This window comes from Apus apus, chromosome 17 (assembly GCF_020740795.1).
Source record: "Apus apus isolate bApuApu2 chromosome 17, bApuApu2.pri.cur, whole genome shotgun sequence".
Classification (NCBI taxonomy): Eukaryota; Metazoa; Chordata; class Aves; order Apodiformes; family Apodidae; genus Apus; species Apus apus.
In genome coordinates this window covers 2,098,687-2,117,091 of record NC_067298.1, presented here as the reverse complement: position 1 = coordinate 2,117,091, position 18,405 = coordinate 2,098,687, and the positions used below count along the sequence as shown (strand labels likewise).

General features: G+C 43.1%; 1 protein-coding gene across 2 annotated transcripts in view; it reads left to right on the top strand.

The window, feature by feature from the left end:
- Nucleotides 1–18,405, top strand: part of TBCD (tubulin folding cofactor D) — a 126,327-nt gene that overhangs the window by 105,735 nt on the left and 2,187 nt on the right. For both annotated transcript variants that reach the window (XM_051634672.1, XM_051634673.1), the window contains 5 exons: nucleotides 5,435–5,556; nucleotides 8,045–8,122; nucleotides 14,717–14,806; nucleotides 15,640–15,727; nucleotides 17,578–17,687. In XM_051634672.1, coding sequence (XP_051490632.1) covers nucleotides 5,435–5,556; nucleotides 8,045–8,122; nucleotides 14,717–14,806; nucleotides 15,640–15,727; nucleotides 17,578–17,687 — 488 coding nt within the window. The remainder of the gene's footprint in view (nucleotides 1–5,434; nucleotides 5,557–8,044; nucleotides 8,123–14,716; nucleotides 14,807–15,639; nucleotides 15,728–17,577; nucleotides 17,688–18,405) is intronic.

The window sequence follows — 18,405 nt, the reverse complement described above, 5'->3', positions numbered from 1 at the left end:
CAAAAGTGTGAAGAGTTCCTCCTAATACTCCCCTTGCCTTGCTACCATCTGCCAGTGTATTTAAGGGAAACCTTTTGTACTGTTTTCAAAATATGGTCTTGAAATGTTAACTTTGTGACCCTGCAATTTTCTTTAATGCTAAAGGCTTGTTCTGGTTAAAATAGTCTCAAGGGCTTTGGCTTTAGAAAGAAGATGACCTCCTTTTGAGCCAGATGAAGTGCAAGGAAGGCTCAAAGTATAAAGTATAAACCCTGGGTTTATACAATATGTGGTAAATTACATTTAGTATTTAAAATGTGATAGATAAATTAGAACTGATGTGTCTTATAATGACTGTTCCAAACTATTCTGTCAGAGGCTGTAGTGTTCTCTGCTGAAATCCAGAGATTGATTTAAGACATTAATAGAAAATGTTAAGAACTTTTTCTGTTAAATCTGTAGGATTCATTCACTTTAAATAATATATACACACATATACATGTAGATACAGAAGTTAGAAGATTCTGATATGCTGCAAGATAATCTGAGTTCAAATGTCAATTTGTTTTTAAATCATCTCAGGGAAAATTAGTAGAAGAAAGGCTCCATTGTAATTCAGTGGTCAGTGGCTATTTTTCCATAGTTAAAACTGCTCTGCAGTATATTTAGCAAGAGTAGTTCTTTGTTTGGCTTTTAAAAGAGATGTTCTGAAATTAGCTGTGTGGGGTATCTCAGAAACATTTTGGTGGCAGCGTGGTTGCTGAAAGAATTGCAGCTCAAGCATTTGAAGTAATCTGGAAAAACAGAAGATGTCATTCCCTTTGGGATTTGGCATTCTGGAACATGGCCTGGGTTCAAAGGGCACTTTCTCTGTGTAAAAGAATCTTCTAATTATGTATCTGGCCACAATGACCCTTATTTCTTATGGCTGCATTAAAAAATCCTCTCACTATATGGAGATCAGAACTATACAATGATGTTCTTTCTCCAATTGACAGACCCTGTATTTTCAGGGGCTGGGATATAATTTTGATATAATTCATGATTGTTCAACTACACTACATTTAGAATGTCATTACAGCACAGAATGTCCTGTGATTTTCCCCCCGCCCCCATAAAGGGTGAAAATTACATTTTAAAAATGTTACTGAAATTTTAAGTAAAACCTCAAAGAAAAGAAGCAACTTAATTTGAAAACTGGAAGTTTTGTCCCAGCTCAGCACCAAGGTTCCAGCAAAAGATGGCAAAGACTTAGAATAATTGGAGTAGCCAGTTCCAAAAATGTCTGATGAATGCACGTGTATGTTAAAGCACCTGAGGAAAATCAAAGCCTGGCTGTGGCACATGGAGGTCAAATATGTGCCAAATACATGAGACAAGGTATTTTTTACTCAAAATGGGCCTATCCTTTGTCAGTGGTGTTTATGACTGCATGTACTGTTTGGAGAAAACACTGGCCTTGGAACAGCTGTGTTAGTTCTTACAAATGAAAATGCTGGGACATCCGTAGACAGGGGTCTAAAATACCTGGTTACTGTGATGAACTGTGTGCAAATTAATGCACATTTGCTTTGAAGGAATGGACCCTAAATCCAGTTTCCTTGGTCGATGATTCTTGAAGGAAATACATATGAGAATAATTTCTGGCATTCTTTTTTTAAAGAAAAAATAGTGTTAATTATTATATTCCCACTTCTCATAAAATATCACTGACCTGAGTCATAGAGTCACTGGCCTTCAAAGATTTGATATTGAATAAGGAGTGTTGTGAATAAAACAAGGGAGACAGAGTTTCACTTGTGCCAAGATATAAATATGATATAAATTTTATATATATCATACAAACAATAAACAATTTTTTCTAAACTTACTGGGAAAATAGGTTACTGTCACTGCAGTCTGTACATTTGTCAGGATTACAAATTATCCCAAACCAGTGTTATTTATTAAGCACAATGTGTTTTCTTCTGCACACATTACAGGAATGTTCTGACTGTGAGTAGGTCTTTCTCTGTTGAAATGTTTCTGTGAATACTGGAGCCTTTAGCAATTAGCTATGTATAAAACTTCTGCTTTTGTCCAGGGTTTCTCAGTAGTTACTTCTATTCGTGGTGCATTAGGTGCAGAGACTGAATTCTCTTCAGATACCTGGGGCTCTGAGGAGACTGGTTAGATGGGAGACTGGAACCAGTAGGGTATGTCCATCTGCTGAACATCTTCAGAACCAATGCTTCCTTTCTCATCATGTCCCACGGGCTTTTTTATCTGGTCTGTCCAAGATAGTACTGCAGAGTGAAAATCAGAGCCTTTAGTTGGATCGAGCATCTTTATATCCAATGGGGAGCTGAGATTTTGAATGCAGTTACAGTCTGGATGCCTAAGCTGATTTTCTTTTGGCAGTTCCACTCGTTGCCTTGAATCTTTTTTTAGAAGTATTGTACTTCAGTTTTGCAGCAAGCTGATTTGGAAGCAATTTCATGAAGACCCTTTATTATACCCCACACACCTTCTCCCCAGCTGGCTTCTCCCCTTGCTGTAACTACACTTCCTCATACTTTTCCCCTGGTTCAGGAGGTCGTATCTTTAGGACTTTAATGGAATGGTCCCTTTGAACACTGTTTGCCTTACCCTGTGTTGCCTGTCATTGCAGTACATACTCTTGGCTTAAATGATGGGAGAGTCAAGCCTTTGGCAAACCCTATTTTTACTATGGTTAATAAGAACAAGGTCATTCTCAGGCCTTCTCTTAAATCCTTATCCAAAGCTGTCCAAGTTCCAACCCATTAACCTCCTAATTTCCTTTCCCAGTCCTCATGCAACCCCAGGGAAAGGTAAATGTCACACATTTGATATAGTGTGAATTCTGTGTTCTGCATAGACAGGGAAGAAATTTGGACATGCTCTTCTCTGCAGATACTCATGAGCAGTTAAGGGGATAGCTCAGATAGGTCCTCACAGATTATCTGGGGAAAAAAGGGATGCTCACCTGAGAAGGAAATACGGATTTAACCTGTTTATGTAATGTTATTTTGGTATGGTGGAGTTGCTTCCAGTAAAGTTTGTACAGTCTGTGCTATTTGGAAAATGTCCCATTTTTAAATCTGCCAAGCAGTTGCAAGATGGTTTATCCACACCTGGATTTGTGTATTGTTTGCTAATGGAGAAATGCTGTCTTCGTTGTATAATCTCTTCTGATTAATTAGTCCTGCTTTTGCACATCTTTGGAACTTCCTGCATGGAGCTAGGGTTGCCCTTTTCTTTCATGGCCATTTTTGCCTCTTCAGTCATTTGAATCTGCAGAGAAGCACTGAGCAATTAACCTTTCTTCAAATATGGTATGAAATGTGCAAGGTAGTTTAAAAGACAGAAGAAAGAGAAGAGAAAATTACATGGCTAATCATACGCCTTTTATGATCTTTTCCTGAAGCTTGACTTGGGTGTTAACTTTCTTCTGCTCATTATTTATCTCTGCCAGTGTAAGGTATTGAGACAATTGTAATAGTCTTAAATGCACAGATTTTTTTTTTAAAGAGTAGTATGCAATAATTAATCAGGTTTAAAATTTTCAGGAAATCTCTCTTCCTTACAGTTGTGTATCCTCTAGAGACCTTTCAGTGTAAGGATATTGTTTCTACTCTGCATACAGGGAAACATAAACCAACAAAGCTTTTGGCATTCAAAAGAACCACACTCAGATCAATTCAGTATTTCTGTTTAGTACAGCTGGCTTTTACAAATGTTGAAACAATTGTCACTGAGATTGGAGTATCATTTTGAAATGCAGAATAACTGAATAATTTCTTTACATTGCTTGACCCTCTTAATGAAATGCATTACCCCATGTGTTTCACTATAGAACAAATGGTTAAAATAGCAGGCTCTGCTCCTTTCCAGGTGCTATGGATTGCTGTGCTGGGCAGGCTACAGCCCTGAAAACTAGAATTTTGATCATATCTAAAATGCTTCCTGTTCCTCTCTGCTGATGCACCCATAAACATTACTGATACAAAATTTAAAGTAGATGAAATGTTTAAATTGATATTCTTCTCTTTTGGTTTCAGGAAAACACTTTTGACACTTCTCATACTGATCTAAAATAATTGTTCTTTTCTTGATAAAAGGCTCAGTCTTTTGAGGGAACTGGTTGCACCTTTGAGTGAGGTATCAAAGTGCTATGTGTGAGCTTCAGGAAGAAAATCTGACTGAACAGCCTTAGTTATTGCTTACAGGCCCCTCCTGGCTCAACAGGAAATTATTTAACTCTTGCAACCAAAGCTGAAAGAAGTTTCTACTCCAAAACTGATCTGCACCACCTACTTTCCCACAGCCCCCTTCCTTGTAACCCAGTTTCTTACAGGGGGAGACCCCCTAACCTCCCCCCTCCTTCCCTAAGTGACTTGACCAAACCCCTGCAGGACTGATGATCCTTCACACCAGTCAGGAAAACTGAGAAATCAGTTTGTGTTCATCCTTGATGAGATATTTTCCTTTGAGGTAGTTTCTGTAACAAAACCCCCCAAATTTTTCCTCTCATCCTCAAAGGAAGTAAATTCATATTTTAAAAGATGAGCCTGGAAACTAAAGTTCCCACTTTCAGAAATGAAGCAGATTAATGGAGCTGTTCATTTAGCCCGTAGCAGTCCTAGTCCTGCTGCTCAGGGGTGTGTTGTTAGCTGCCTGGGGACATGCATCCCACAGGAAGGGGGGTCCCACAGGAAAGGGGGATCCCTCCTGCAGAGGCTTTGCCTCCTGCCCTCCTGCCACAGGTCCAGGTGAAGGGAAGCCAGCCAAGGTGGCAGGGGCTGCCCAGGGACCTGCAGCCCATGACACCAGCTGCATGACCAGGTTGGTGCTGCCAGCTCAGCCTGGGACACACACCAAACCTCCTCCTGCCATCCCTCTAAACTGGCTGATTAACATAACAGCATGAAACCAAGAGTCATTATTTCTGAGTTGTTTTTAATTTTTAACCCAAGTTTACTGCTGGTTTGTGTGGTCTGCACCATGTGCCCAAGAGTTTTCCTGCATTTTGAGTTACATCAGCTTGTTTAATAAATATTACCTCTTGAACTTCTGGTGTACTCTTTAACTTGCAGAGCCATAACAATATTATTATTATTTGAAGTAAAGCAGGATAATCGTAGCGGTTTGGGAATGTTTTATTTTGAGAGAAAGAAAATAATGAACCTTTAATGTGGTCTTTTCTTCCTACAATGGCAAAACTTTAAAAGAATTAAAAAACCCTCCTTGAAAAAGGATTAATGAAAGTAAAATATCCATCTTCCTGTCAAATGGAGAGACTGAGTTTATACACTGGGTTGTTGGAAGAACATCCCCACAGTGCAGGTGTGCATTTCAGGTGGGAGGGATAAGCATGTTTCTGTGTAGTCAGTGTTTTGGTCTGCAGCCCTGGCTGTCTTCCCTGTGCCTTCATTGGAGGCTCCTTCTGTTGCAGCTCCGATACTCTGCCCAGAGCCTTTTTGACTACATGAAGAGAATCCAGAATGATTCCAGTGCTATGGAGAGTTTCTGTGAGACGTTGCTGAAGGTCTTTGAGGACAACCTGCGGAACGACCGGTAATGTCTGTGTTTTGCTTTTTTGTCTCCAACAGCAGGACTGTCTGAAGTCAGATGTATCACAGAACTGTCAGAGTTGGAAGGGACCTCTAGAGATCATCTAGTCCAACTCCCCCATTAAGCAGGATCCCCTGGAGCACATCACCCAGGGCTGCATCCAGGCAGGTCTCCAGAGAAGGAGACTCCACACCCTCCCTGGGCAGCCTGTCCCAGGGCTCTGTCACCCTCACTGTAAAGAAGTTTTTCCTCCTATTTCCATGTCACTTCCCATGTTCCAGCCTGTGCCCATTGCCCCTCGTCCTGCCCCTGGGCACTGCTGAGCAGGGTCTGGCTCCATCCTCCTGCACCCACCCTGAGATACTTGTAGGCATTGATAAGGTCTCCCCTCAAACTTCTCCTCTCCAGGCTGAACAGTCCCAGCCCTCCCAGCCTTTCCTCATCAGGAAGATGCTCCAATCTCCCAATCATCTTTGTTGCCCTCCACTGGCCTCTCTTAGCAGTTCCCTGTCTCTCTTGAACTGGGGAGCCCAGAACTGGTCCCAGTTCTCCAGCTGTGGCCTCACCAGGGCAGAGTAGAGGAGGAGAACGACCTCTCTTCGACCTACTGGCCACACTCTTCCATATGCACCCCAGGATTCCAGTGGCCCTCTTGGCCACAAGGGCACACTGCTGGCTCATGGATAATTTCCTGTCTACTAGGACTCCCAGATCCTGCTCCTCAGAACTGCTTTCCAGCAGGTCCACCCCTAACCTGTACTGGTGCCTGGCATTCTTCCTCCCCAGGTACAGGACCCTGCACTTCCCCTTGTTAAACCTCATTAGGTTCTTCTCTGCCCAGCTCTCCAGCCTGTCTGGGTCATGCTGGATAACATCACAGCTCTCTGCAGTGTCACCACCACTCCCAGTTTTGTGTCACCAACAAACTTGCTGAGGATACACTCTGTCCCCTTGTCCAGGTCATTGATGAAGATGTTGAACGAGACTGGACCAAGCATTGACCCCTGGGGGACACCACTGGTTACAGGCCTCCAGCTTGACCCTGCTTCATTGATCACAACCCTCTGAGCTCTGTCACACAGCCAGCTCTCAGTCCACCTCACTGTCCAACCATCCAGCCCACACTCCCCCAGTTTACTAATGAGGATGTTATGGGAGACAGTGTCAAAAGCCTTGCTGAAGTCAAGGTAGATGATGTCTTCTGCTCTCCCCCATCCAGCCAGTTATGTCATCATAGAAGACTAGCAGATTGGTCAAGCATGATTTCCCTTTGGTGAATCCATGCTGACTTCTCCCAATGACATTCTTTGCTTTCACATGTTTTGAGATGACATCCAGAACTATTTATTTATTCCAAACCATTACTGGGACAGAGGTGAGACTAAGCAGCCTGTAGTTCCTGGGTCATCCTTCTTGCCCTTTTTGAAGACTGGAGTGATGCTGGCCCTCCTCAAGTCCTCAGGCACCTCTCCTGTTCACCATGACCTCTCACAGATGATGGAGAGATGAGGTTTGCCTCAGCCATGTACATTTGCTCTGGTACAGCTGTTTGGTACAGCAGTAAAACGTATCAGGAAGGGGTGGTGGGAGAGCAGTTTGCAATTTCTGTAGTTCAATATTGCTAAGCAGCAGTTTTTATAAAATCCAGCATTGGGGGTTGTATGTTCCTAAACGCTTTTCATAGAATCATAGAATGGTTTGGAAGGGACCTTAAACATCACCTAGATCCAACCCCCCTGCATGGGCAGGGACACCTCCCACTAGACCAGGCTGCACAAGCCTCGTCCAACCTGTCCCTGAACACTTCCAGGGATTTGGAATGCAGACTGGATTACTTTTCAGTGTCGTCCAGTCTGCATTTTGTTTAGTTAGTATTTTTTTACAAACCCTTGAAGTATATTTTTCTTGTCAAGAATTTTCTTTAAAGGTGAATTATTCTGCATAATGAGTAAGTTCTCTAAGCCTCACTTATCAGACATGTGCAAAATAGAACATATTCCCTAGAGCAAAAACCCTGCAACTATTAATAGAATTTTGAGTTTTATTGTCTCAACTGTTGAAATAGAAAACACAACTATAGTTATTCCAGCTCATGCCTTGTGTGTTGGTTTATTTGGTAATTACCCAAAGTGAGAAGGTGTTGTAACTTCTGGTATGTTTTGTGGAATATGTTGTTTATATACTAGAAAATAAATTCATATTTTATACTACTGTTAATTGTGTTTTCAGGACCCTGCAAGTCGAAACTAGACATGTTGTTAATTAGGTTTTTTCTTTTTGGCTGTAACAGAATGTCCCCCTCTCAGCCAAGGAGGATGCTTTAGCCAAGACACAGAAGTTACTGAGCAACCCTCCTCTGTGTAAATTAGAGTTCTATTTTAAATGTGTGTAGGTACATAGGAAGTTTATTTTCTTTGCTTCTAATTAAAAATAGTGTCAATATGTATGCCAAGAATTGTATTTACATTGTTAAATCATTTTCTTTCACCAGGGTGTCTGTGCCTCTCCTGACAATGCTGGACCAAATGCTGGCAAATGGCTGTTTTGATATATTTACCATGCAAGAGAAGTAAGTTCCTGAAAGTCTTTTTTATTTTCCACCGTGCAGCAGGGCTGTTAAATCTTACATTGACTGCTGCAGAATGTTGCTCCAGGTGTGGGTACAGAGGATTGTTAAGTGTGTGTGTGTATGGATATCATGTTTTAATTTTCCTGAAATGGGGCAGTGGTGGTAAGTTCTGGACCAGATTGCCTTGAAAAAGGGTCTTGATAAAATCTTTGGCTCTCGTATCAGTGTAGAGGTTGGTTATTGGTTCATTGTTTTAACAAACGTACATTAATCAAACTCAAACTTGTGTGTTTCACCTTTCTATTCTTCCCTTTTTGGAGCTCCTCAGAGCCTGCTTGTGGGGGCATGTTCTTCATGGTGTGGGAGCCTTTAGCAATGGCAGTGTCCTGTTGTGAGGCTGCAGAATAGTGTGCCTAAAGCCATCACTTCCACAATCCCACTGCTTTTGTTAATGCAAATATCTCCAGAGAAGTTAATTAAGATTCTAATAAGAAGAATAAAAAAGGCATGTCCCAGCTTTTCCACACCAAGTTCAGTCTTCTGGAAAGTACTTGGTTCAGGAATGGATAAACGTGAATAAGATGTTCCAATGTGAAATCCTGCTTTTTTTTGCAGATGTTTCAGGAAGGACTTAATATAATTTCTGTGATACTAAAATATATTCCACAGACTCTCTCAGGCAGCATCTTGGCACATTTACAGATGTTTGCAGAACTGTACAACATGCATCCTAACAGCACGTATATTGGATTGGGAAGCTGTTGATTCAAGAATTGCTCACAGCAGAGAAATTTGAGCTTTTATCACTTTAAAAGTTTTAATTGAATCTACTCTTGTTTTCAAGTGTGCATTTAGATAATGTCTCTGAAAACAAATTTGGCAGTCCCTTTCTGAATGGGAATTTAAAATGAGTGAAATATTCATGGATGAAATGAATATGACTTGTGTGATTTGGTAATTATGTCAGTGATCTGGGACCCCCATATAGGCTCCAGTCTTCCCTGCTGAGGAAGATGATAGATTATGGATGGAAATCCCAGGTAGTCTGTGTCTCCCACATCATGGGTCACTAAACAGAATGCATGTGGTGGCACCACTGCATGCCCATGACAAACTCAATCCTGTGTAATGCTTTATTAAAAAAGCCTGAAATAAAATCCAGGGGGATTATGGGAGCAGGGGGGGAAGGTTTTGAAGCTGATTCAAATGTATTTGTTTCCAGTTTGATGAAACCAAAAAAGTAAAGTAGTAATTTTACAGCCCAGTGGGTCATTCTCATGGCTAGGGAATGAAATAGTAGCATGAAATGTAAGAACTCCTCATCATGTGAAAGCTCTGTAAGGCCAGAGCTCTGGAAAGCTTGAAGACAGCTAGTGAGAGACAGAGAATTTAGGTCCTGCACGTGAATGTTTTTGGTGATAGAGTTACCTAGTGGTGGAGAGGTAATCCTGACTGAATTAGTGTGTGTGTTCATGGGAGCCAAGTGACCCTGGTGTGCTGGGCTCTGCTCTGAGAGCCTGTGTCTGGATGTGGTGGGTGAGCCCAGGATTATATTCCATGCAGTGCTGGCAGTTAGGTGTGGATAAACACTGATCCTGGCCCTGAGGCCTGCCTGCCTACACTCTTGGTGCCACCTATTGCTATTTGCATAGAAGAAAAGTGTGACTTTGGGCCTAGTTTCTTGAGTTGGGACCATTTCCTCTCTTGTCACAGTATGCCACAGAGGTGTGGAAATAAAAGGCAGAATTAAGACTCTGCTTGGTGGCACAAAAAGACCATGTGTACATACAGTTTCAGATATTTTATGTAAAGTTCCTGTAATAAGAGGGATGAGGCACATGGTTGTTTTTATAAAGCAGACAGTCTTGCTGCTGGTGAGCAACGTTCTTGTTGCTTCTCTTCTTGCTTGTCATGTGGCAAATGAAAAACCTTTTGGAGAAGCTGGAGGTGAAACAGTAGCATTCCTTGGGGGTATTTGGTTTCCATTTCATCTCCTTCCCTTATTTTTTTACCAGATTGGGCTGAGTGGAGTTTTAGCAAGGCAACTTGGGTCCAGGATGTCAGGCATCAGGATGACGCTTAGTAGTCAACTGTCACGTTATAAAAAAAACTACTGGCAAATGCAGTTTCAAATGGATATTGTGCACGATCTTGGACCTTTACTTTTTTTTCCCTAATACAACTCTAGCAATTTCTGGGGCAGGTCATACCTACACTGCTTCATGTAACCAGGGTTAGTCCCTGCTGGCCGGGCCAGCCTGGCACGGGTTGGTTCCCGCACGGTGTCGCTGCCGCCCACCCGCCTTTCCCACCTGCCTTTCCTGCCTCTTCCCTCCACGTTCCCTCGGGAACCTCGGGGAGCAGCTCAACGGTTCTGGAGTAGTTCTCTTCACAGAATCCTAGGGGTTGGAAGGGACCTGGAAAGATCACCCAGCCCAACTCCCCTGCCAGAGCAGGGTCACCCAGAGCACATCCCACAGGAACGTGTCCAGGGGGGTTGGAATGTCTCCAGAGAAGGAGACTCCACAGCCTCTCTGGGCAGCCTGTCCCAGGGCTCTGTCACCCTCACAGGAAAGAAGTTCTTCCTGATATTCACATGGAACCTCCTGTGCTCCAGTTTGCACCCACTGCCCCTTGTCCTGTCACTGGACATCACTGAACAAAGCCTGGCTCTGTCCTCCTGACACTCACCCTTTACATATTTGTAACCACTGATGAGGTCTCCCCTCAGTCTCCTCTTCTCCAAGCTCAAGAGACCCAGCTCCCTCAGCCTTTCCTCATCAGGGAGATGTTCCACTCCCTCCATCATCTCTGTGGCTCTGCCCTGGACTCTTTCCAGCAGTTCCCTGTCCTTCCTGAACTGAGGGGCCCAGAACTGGACACAACATTCCAGATGTGGCCTCACCAAGGCAGAAGAGAGGGGCAGGAGAACCTCCCTTGACCTACTAACCACCCCCTTTCTAACCCACCTGTACTGGTACCTGGGGTTGTTCTTCCCCAGATACAAGACTCTGCACTTGCCCTTGTTGAATTCCATCAAGTTTCTCCCTGCCCAACTCTTGCTCAGTTTCAGCGTTTGTGAAGCCCTCACTGTGGCTGGTCATGCTGTCTCTGTGTAGGAGGGCAAGTGAGTGTTTCTCCTCCAGTCTCGTACTGTGACTGCTTGTGTTTGAGGTGAGGTTAATTTGCCACGCGTGGGTCGTTCCTCTGCCAGGGCCCTGCTGAACCTGCCAGGAGGGAAGTGAAGTGTAGGGTGAACACCTGCCCAGTGGGGCTGGAAATTAATCAACTTCAGCATCACTGGGGTAATCAAGAGGCTGTCTTTCAGAAGCAGCTTTTCTCTGTTGTGCTTATCTTAGTTTGCATGTGCAGTATGAAAAGGAAAGCTCTGCCATCCATTTTTCAGGCCATTACCTCCTACTGGCAGGGTCGTGCCAGCTTCAGGCATGTCCCTCAGGACAGTTTCCCCCACCCTTAGCCTGGCAGGAATGGTCTGTATTGCTGCATCAGAGAGCTGCTCCAGGTTAAAAAAAATACCCTTGCAGTCAAATTCACCTTGAGGTAGTTGCTCAATGTGTTCTGCTGCCTGCTGACAAATTGTGCCAAAATCAGGAGGGAAGCAGTGAGGAGGAAGTGGAGGAAAACCTTGTTTTTTGGCAGCAGTGCAGGTGTTCTGGCCTAAAGCTTTGGTGAAACTGCATCACTCACCTGCCATTTCCTCCCTGCCGCCCTCCCACCCCTCAGAGAGAGGCAGTTTTCAGCTGAAATGTAATTTATTCTTTCAGGTAGCACAGCCTGGAACCTCATGATTTCATCTTCACATACACTGAATTTGTGGAGCTGTATTCAGGATAGTGTCGGGAATGTTACTTGATTATAGAGAGACTTGCTGGAGGCAAAGGGCACCCTGCTTGAAACAGCTGTCGTAAATAAAGCAGAGCTTATTGGGCTTTTTTAAACTAATCAGTGGCTGCTCTTAAAGGTGTGGGTAACTGTCAGCTCCTGGCTGGCAGCGGGACAAGAGAAAGGGAGAATAAAGGAGAGTGAGCTGCAGCCACTTATTGTTCTCGGGAGCCGCAGGAGTCACTGCTGGTCTCCTGAGCAAGTGATCACCAGAGGTGCTCAGTCTGCCAGGAGCTCGGGTAGGTTGCTAGTTCCTTGGGAAGGATGGCAAGGTTAGCCTAATGCTCAGTGCCATGGGAACAGGACAGCCTTTGAATGACAATTCAGGGTCTAGTACTTTCTGGAGTAATAAGTGAAAGTAGCATTTCTCTTTTTTATGTGTATATAAATTACATACTTGGAAGATGTGCTCATGCATTGTATAGGTATAAAATTTTCCTAGTGTTTTAAGATGGTATGTGGCCCCACTGATCTCACACTAATGATTTCTTTCTATTACATGCTCCTGGGGATTTTTTAAAGCAATTATACTGCTACTGTTTAATAAACAATAAAGAGCATGGCAACGGCTGTCCTCTGGCTCCACAGCCACCCCAGTTGGACTATCAAAACTCAGTTCACCTGCAGGAGGAGAAGCCCACACCTCTCTGCAGCACCCTGTGCACCCAGCTTATGTAAAGCCTTCTGGCTGATCTCTTTTCCCCAGATGCAGACTCTGGTTCTGCTGGAACTGTGCCCACACAGGGGAGAGAATTTTCCCAATTTCCTTTAAAGAGGCCAAGCTATTTGAGTCACTTGAGATCACATACACGTTAGGTTTAGTTATTAAAAATATGAAGTTGGCAAATGACAGAAAGGAAAGTGCATCTGTTTTAAACAGAAAATGCTGCACACAAGGTTACATGCATTAAATTTATTCCAGATGCTCTGGTTCCAATTGGTTTCTTTGTTGCTGCACTTCACAGTGATGTCCCTGTTGTTCAACCAATTTAAATGTCACCTAATTCACTGTATTGCTGTTGTTCTGTGCTGAAAGCCAGGCATGCATTGCAGGTATTGTAATTAGTTGTCTGCACAGTTCCTTTGTGTAGCTGGAGGTGGGAGGAGGAGAAATGTCACCACAAGGCCTCTTAACACGAAGAGAGCAGATGCACTCTTCCCTGATCCACCCAGACAAATCAGTCTGTAGACACACACACGGACTCACCCGTGCAGGTGTCTGTCCTTCTCATCATGTGTCTCACACACACACATTCTCCAGTCCTTCTGAAAACGGGGAAACAAAAAAGTGCTGCTGGGAGTGCAGGTGAGGGCAGGGAACTTGCTCTTCAGCATCTGATGGAGGTGTTTTACATCAGAATTTCCCAGACTCTTTGGTCCTGAGTGCCACTGTCAGCTCTGAAAATCCCTTCTGAAGCCTCAGTATCAACACTGAAAACCTGGCAATTTTATTTAACCTTATAGTGTGGTTTTCTGGACAATATTGAGACAGCAGCCATAGAGGGCATTCTTTAGCTTAATGGTTCCATGGTTTGTTTTTTTGTTTTGTTTTTTAAATCAAGTCAGTATTTGCCAGTATATGCCATTATTTTGTTAAGGATCTTTTTGAAATCTTTAAAAGACATTAACTCTTTTCTGGAAAACTATATATAACAAGGTCTATTAATTTAACATCTTGTCACTCCTCTAAACTTCTTGTTTTAAATGTTCTGTTCTCCAACAGATTACACAGCTTTTTTTGAGTAGTTTTTATCCACAGCTTTGAATTGTGGTAGCAGAAAATGTATGTTAGGCTCTTTTCTTTCTGCTTTACATACACAATACAGTGAGGTTTCCAAAATAGGCAGTCTAGAGGTAATTATGCTTCCTAGACAAATATGAAATAGTTTCTTTTGCATCTATGGCACTTCAGCCTTGAGTGTGGCAAGGAAAAGATTAAATAATTTGTACTGAAGTGAAAGCAATATTCCCTCTTCTTTTTAATAGATCCTTGGAACATGCTAACAATACTTGTGTTTGTATGAGTGTCTGGGAAAGAGCTGTGAGAATCACGTCTCCCAGACTGTGGAAAAGGAAAAGAATTTGCTGAACATATTTAAAGATGGTTTCATGAGTCGTATAGTTAACAGAACTGTGAGCCCTGTGTTTGGTTACGTTGTCTGGAAGCACGAGAAGAATTTGGGCCGTGAAGTGATTGAGTATTTAAGAACAACATTCATCCCCTTTTATGTAAAGTTTGGAGACTTCAGGGAACGACCAAGGCACCACAATGATACACAGACTAAATAGTTTTTATTGGGCTATGAATATTTTAATTCCTGACGTAGCATTTCTGATCATACCAGGCTTTGTTGTAAACACAAGCCATGGCTGGCTGATTATCATGCATCTCCTGACTCAGTTTGCATAAATGTAGTTCACACCTCTGCACACAGGTAGTAGCCATGTAAATAATTCATAATAATCCCTTCCCTTTTTAAAAAAAAAGCTCCAGTGGTGGCCAAAATCACCCTTGTGTTCACCAGAGATCCACCAAAAGCAGAGTGTGCTGCTGTGGAGGGGGCATGTGCTGCTCTGCATTGTCTTTCCTCTCCTTTGAATGTTAACCTGGCATCTTTACAGTCATTAAATGTTTGAAATGTTAATCAAATCTGTTTCTCATCTTTCTTTTTATTTCTTTCCCATTTCCAGCCATCCCTTTTCAGTGAAGTTGTTTTCCCTGTGTAAAGAAGAGATCAGAAGATCCAAAGACATCCGGAAGCTTCGCTCCAGCATAGGAGTGTGAGTTGATGAAATCATGGCATGTTTTCTCTGCTTCTAGAAACTGAAGAGCATTTCAGTACAGTCCATAGCAGATGTAACAGCTCTCTCTGTTTCCTGTGACGTGTAAATGAAAGATGCACACAAAGACATGTAATACAAGGTTGTGAGAGTTTAATGTATTTCTGGGTGGTTGGGGTGAGAACATATGAAGGATCTGATAAGACTTAACTACCTTGAAAATGTTGATATTTTTAAAGAGGCAGTGAATCACTTGCTTTTTGCTTGTAGAAAGCTTGACTTGGTGCCAATGCAAAATATGTATATATTTATGTATGCACTAGGAAGAGCTGAAAACACCTGCAAAATTATTATCTGGCTTTTTAGTTCAGGCAGCAGGGAAGTCAGCACAGAATGAACGGGTCAGGAAAGCCAGTACTGGGGGCGGAGAGAAACAGAAAGACAAGACAAAGCATTGCAGTTCATTGGCAGAAAAGTGGCATGATTATTGGTAATACCTGGAGAGTTGCAAGAACGCCCGACACCAGCAGTTGCCCGGGGGTGTTTCCCTCCTGAGGGCCCCGCGCCAGAGCCCCCCCTGCTGCTGCAGCTCGGCGGGGCTGCGGGGCAGCTCTAAAGCCGTGTTTGAACTGGGGGAGCTGGTGGCATCTGAGTAACCCTGGAGGGTTTCAGTACACTCACCTCAGTGTTTGCTTTCCCACAGCACTTGGAATATCAACTGAGATTTCCTGGCGGTAGCAAAGCTTCCCCGCCCACCCTCTGGTCTGCACCTCCATTCAAATGTCCTTTAGCAGTTGCAACACAAACCTCACACAGGATCTGTTGTTTTCTAGGTTTTGTGGCCTGATCCAATTTCAAGGAAACGTGAGAGAGAAAGTTTTATTTCAGTTGTTTCTCCTTCTGTGCCATCCATTTCCTGTAGTAAGTATTACATTGTGTATTACCAAATCTTTTATTTAAAATAGAATTTAAAATGGAGTACATAAAAGCAGCATTGTTTTAAACATGTATTAATGTATGTAATAGGTTTTAATTGTCAGGGGTCTGCTACCTGCTGTGCTGCCACCTGAAACAGGCTGCTGGATACTTGCCTGTTCCACAGACTGTTTTCCCACCTTCTGACCCTCCTGTTTTAAAATAGAAGCAATTTTGGTGTTTAAGTAGTTTGTTTTATGCAGCACCCAGCACAGTGAAGATCTCTTCACCAGTTAGTGCTTCAAAGCTCCAATCAGATAAATTATGAATGGTTTTGCAATATTTCTGATAGTAGCAGCACAGCAGCAGTTCTGGTTCAAGGAAAAGATACTCGTTCCTTTTGTGAAGTGTGAGGGAAGCTTGTGCAACACAGGGAACCTTATCAGAAGTTCACCTTTTTGATATGACTAACTGAAGTAAGGCACTAAACCTGAGTTATTAGTCAGTACATGTAAGAGAAGATCAGATGTGGGATAATAAGTTTGTCATTTAAAAGTTTGGGTGACATCAGTTTTTGAGGCGGGGGCTTTGTTCACTGTGCAAGGCCTGGGAGCCCTGGCTTAGAGCTGCTGGGACAGCCCAGCTGGTGAAACAGATCTTGGTGGCTCTGGTGTTCCATCCAGGGGCTTCACCTGGGGATGTTCCTGTGAGGATGGAGGGAGCAGCATCTGCAGCAGCCATCCAGCTGCATCCACAGCTGAGTAGTGCAGGAGAAACAAAGGCTGCCAGAAGTAATTGCAAGGGGACAGAAAAAGAACCTGAAAACCTGTGAGGACCTAGAATGGTTTGAGAACACACTGAGCAGCTTGAAGCCTGGCCAGTGCAAACCAGCACTCTGTTCTAACACACGTTGCTTTTGCCCATTGCTTCTTGATAAGGTTAAAATCATGGTACTCAGCAAGGTTTGAGACTTCAGATTTTCCATCCACTCTTCCCATGTTGTGTGCTTGGGACATAGAGAATCCTTTGCAGGAAGGGCACATGGTGAGATCTGAAGAGAGATCATTTCAATTTCATGTTTTATTGGTATTTTACTTTTTTTTTTTTTTTACAGATGTGTCAGTTACTTGGCACTATTCTCCAGAAATGACCTTATAATTCCTTTGTCCTCCTTTGGTTATCATCAGGTTTTTCTTGAAAGCAGAACAGAATTTGGTTTTGTTGCCATTTTGCTCTCTTAAGCTTAGTCTATTTCTGCACACTGTGCTTCAGAAACCAGCCTGGCTCACTTGTTCTGCATGTACAACAAAATTAATCCTGGACACTGCTCTGGGAGAAATATTTGCACATTAACTGTTTCAGGAACCTGGAGCATAAAATGTTAATGTTACAGCATCATCTGGTCTCTCAGCAATTTTTTAAAGAGTTGTGCTGGCTCTTACAGTCTGCAGCCTGGGAAACCTGTCTGGTTTGAGGGTCTACAGCAAACAAAGGGCCAGATTTTCAGCTCAGTGAGTCACTGCAAGAAGAGAAATGCTCCATTCAGGCCAGTCTCAAATATTTGAATCATTCCCTGTGGGGGGGACAGATCTTAATGGGAAATCCTGCACATTTTAGTGGAAACACACCCATGGCAGTAGCACACATTGCCTTGAGGTGCAGAAACCAAGTCCCATCCTGGAGCCAACTGCTCTCAGAGGCAGGGACAGGCTGTAGTTCTGAGCATCATAAAGCATCCCCCATGAAGTGATTGTCAGTGTGAAGACTCATGAGTGCCAGCTCATGTTCTGGCACTGGGCTGTTCCCTGCAGGACTCGGGATGCTTCACTAAAGGTTCCTCTGCCTCTTCCCTGCAGATCAGGAAGACAACAGCCAGCCAAGTGTACGAGATGTTCCTCACCTACAGTGATGCTGCTGATCCTGCCATCATCGATGAGGTTATGACCATACTCAGTGACACCAACTGGTAAGTGACTTTGTAGCCAGAGCTGAAATTATTTTTGTACCACTGAAGTTAAAAATACAAGACATTGATGCCTCTGAAAGCTGCTGGCAAGGAAGCTGTAAGAAGTGGGACCTCAGTTTTAGGCAAAGCATTACTGAGGAGAATTCTTCTGCCCTAAAGAATTATCTCATTAGTGTGACATCCCACTGGAAGGGGTGTATAAAGTCACCACTAGATAAAGTAAAATATCTGTATTTTTCTGACAACACAAAAAGGGAGGAGATCTTGGAAACGATGCATGAAACTGAGACTCAGCTGTGCCAACAGTCAAGCTTCAGCTGCAGAGTTTCTTGGCATTTATGAGCAGGATTTTGGGAAAGGAAGGATCTCTGCAAGCTGGAAACCAACAGAATTAGTAGAACAGCTCCAGTCTCCTACGAAATGTAATTGTTCAAAATGCTACAAACCTCATATTCAAGCAAATATTTTGAATCGGAACAGTTCAGATGTTTCCCAAGCATGTGATTGCCTGAATTAAAGAGCCACACTTTTATAACATTTTTTTCTTTTTACCTGCTGTTCCCTGTGACATTAACTTCTTCCAAGAACAGGGGGAACAGGGTCTGGTTCTTCACGAGGAAGATTCACCAGAGCAGGAGGAGCTCCTCTTGTCAGCACCTCTGAACTAGCAGGGGAGGAAATCCTCACCATCATCTTGGCAGGTCTTCCTCCTGCCAGA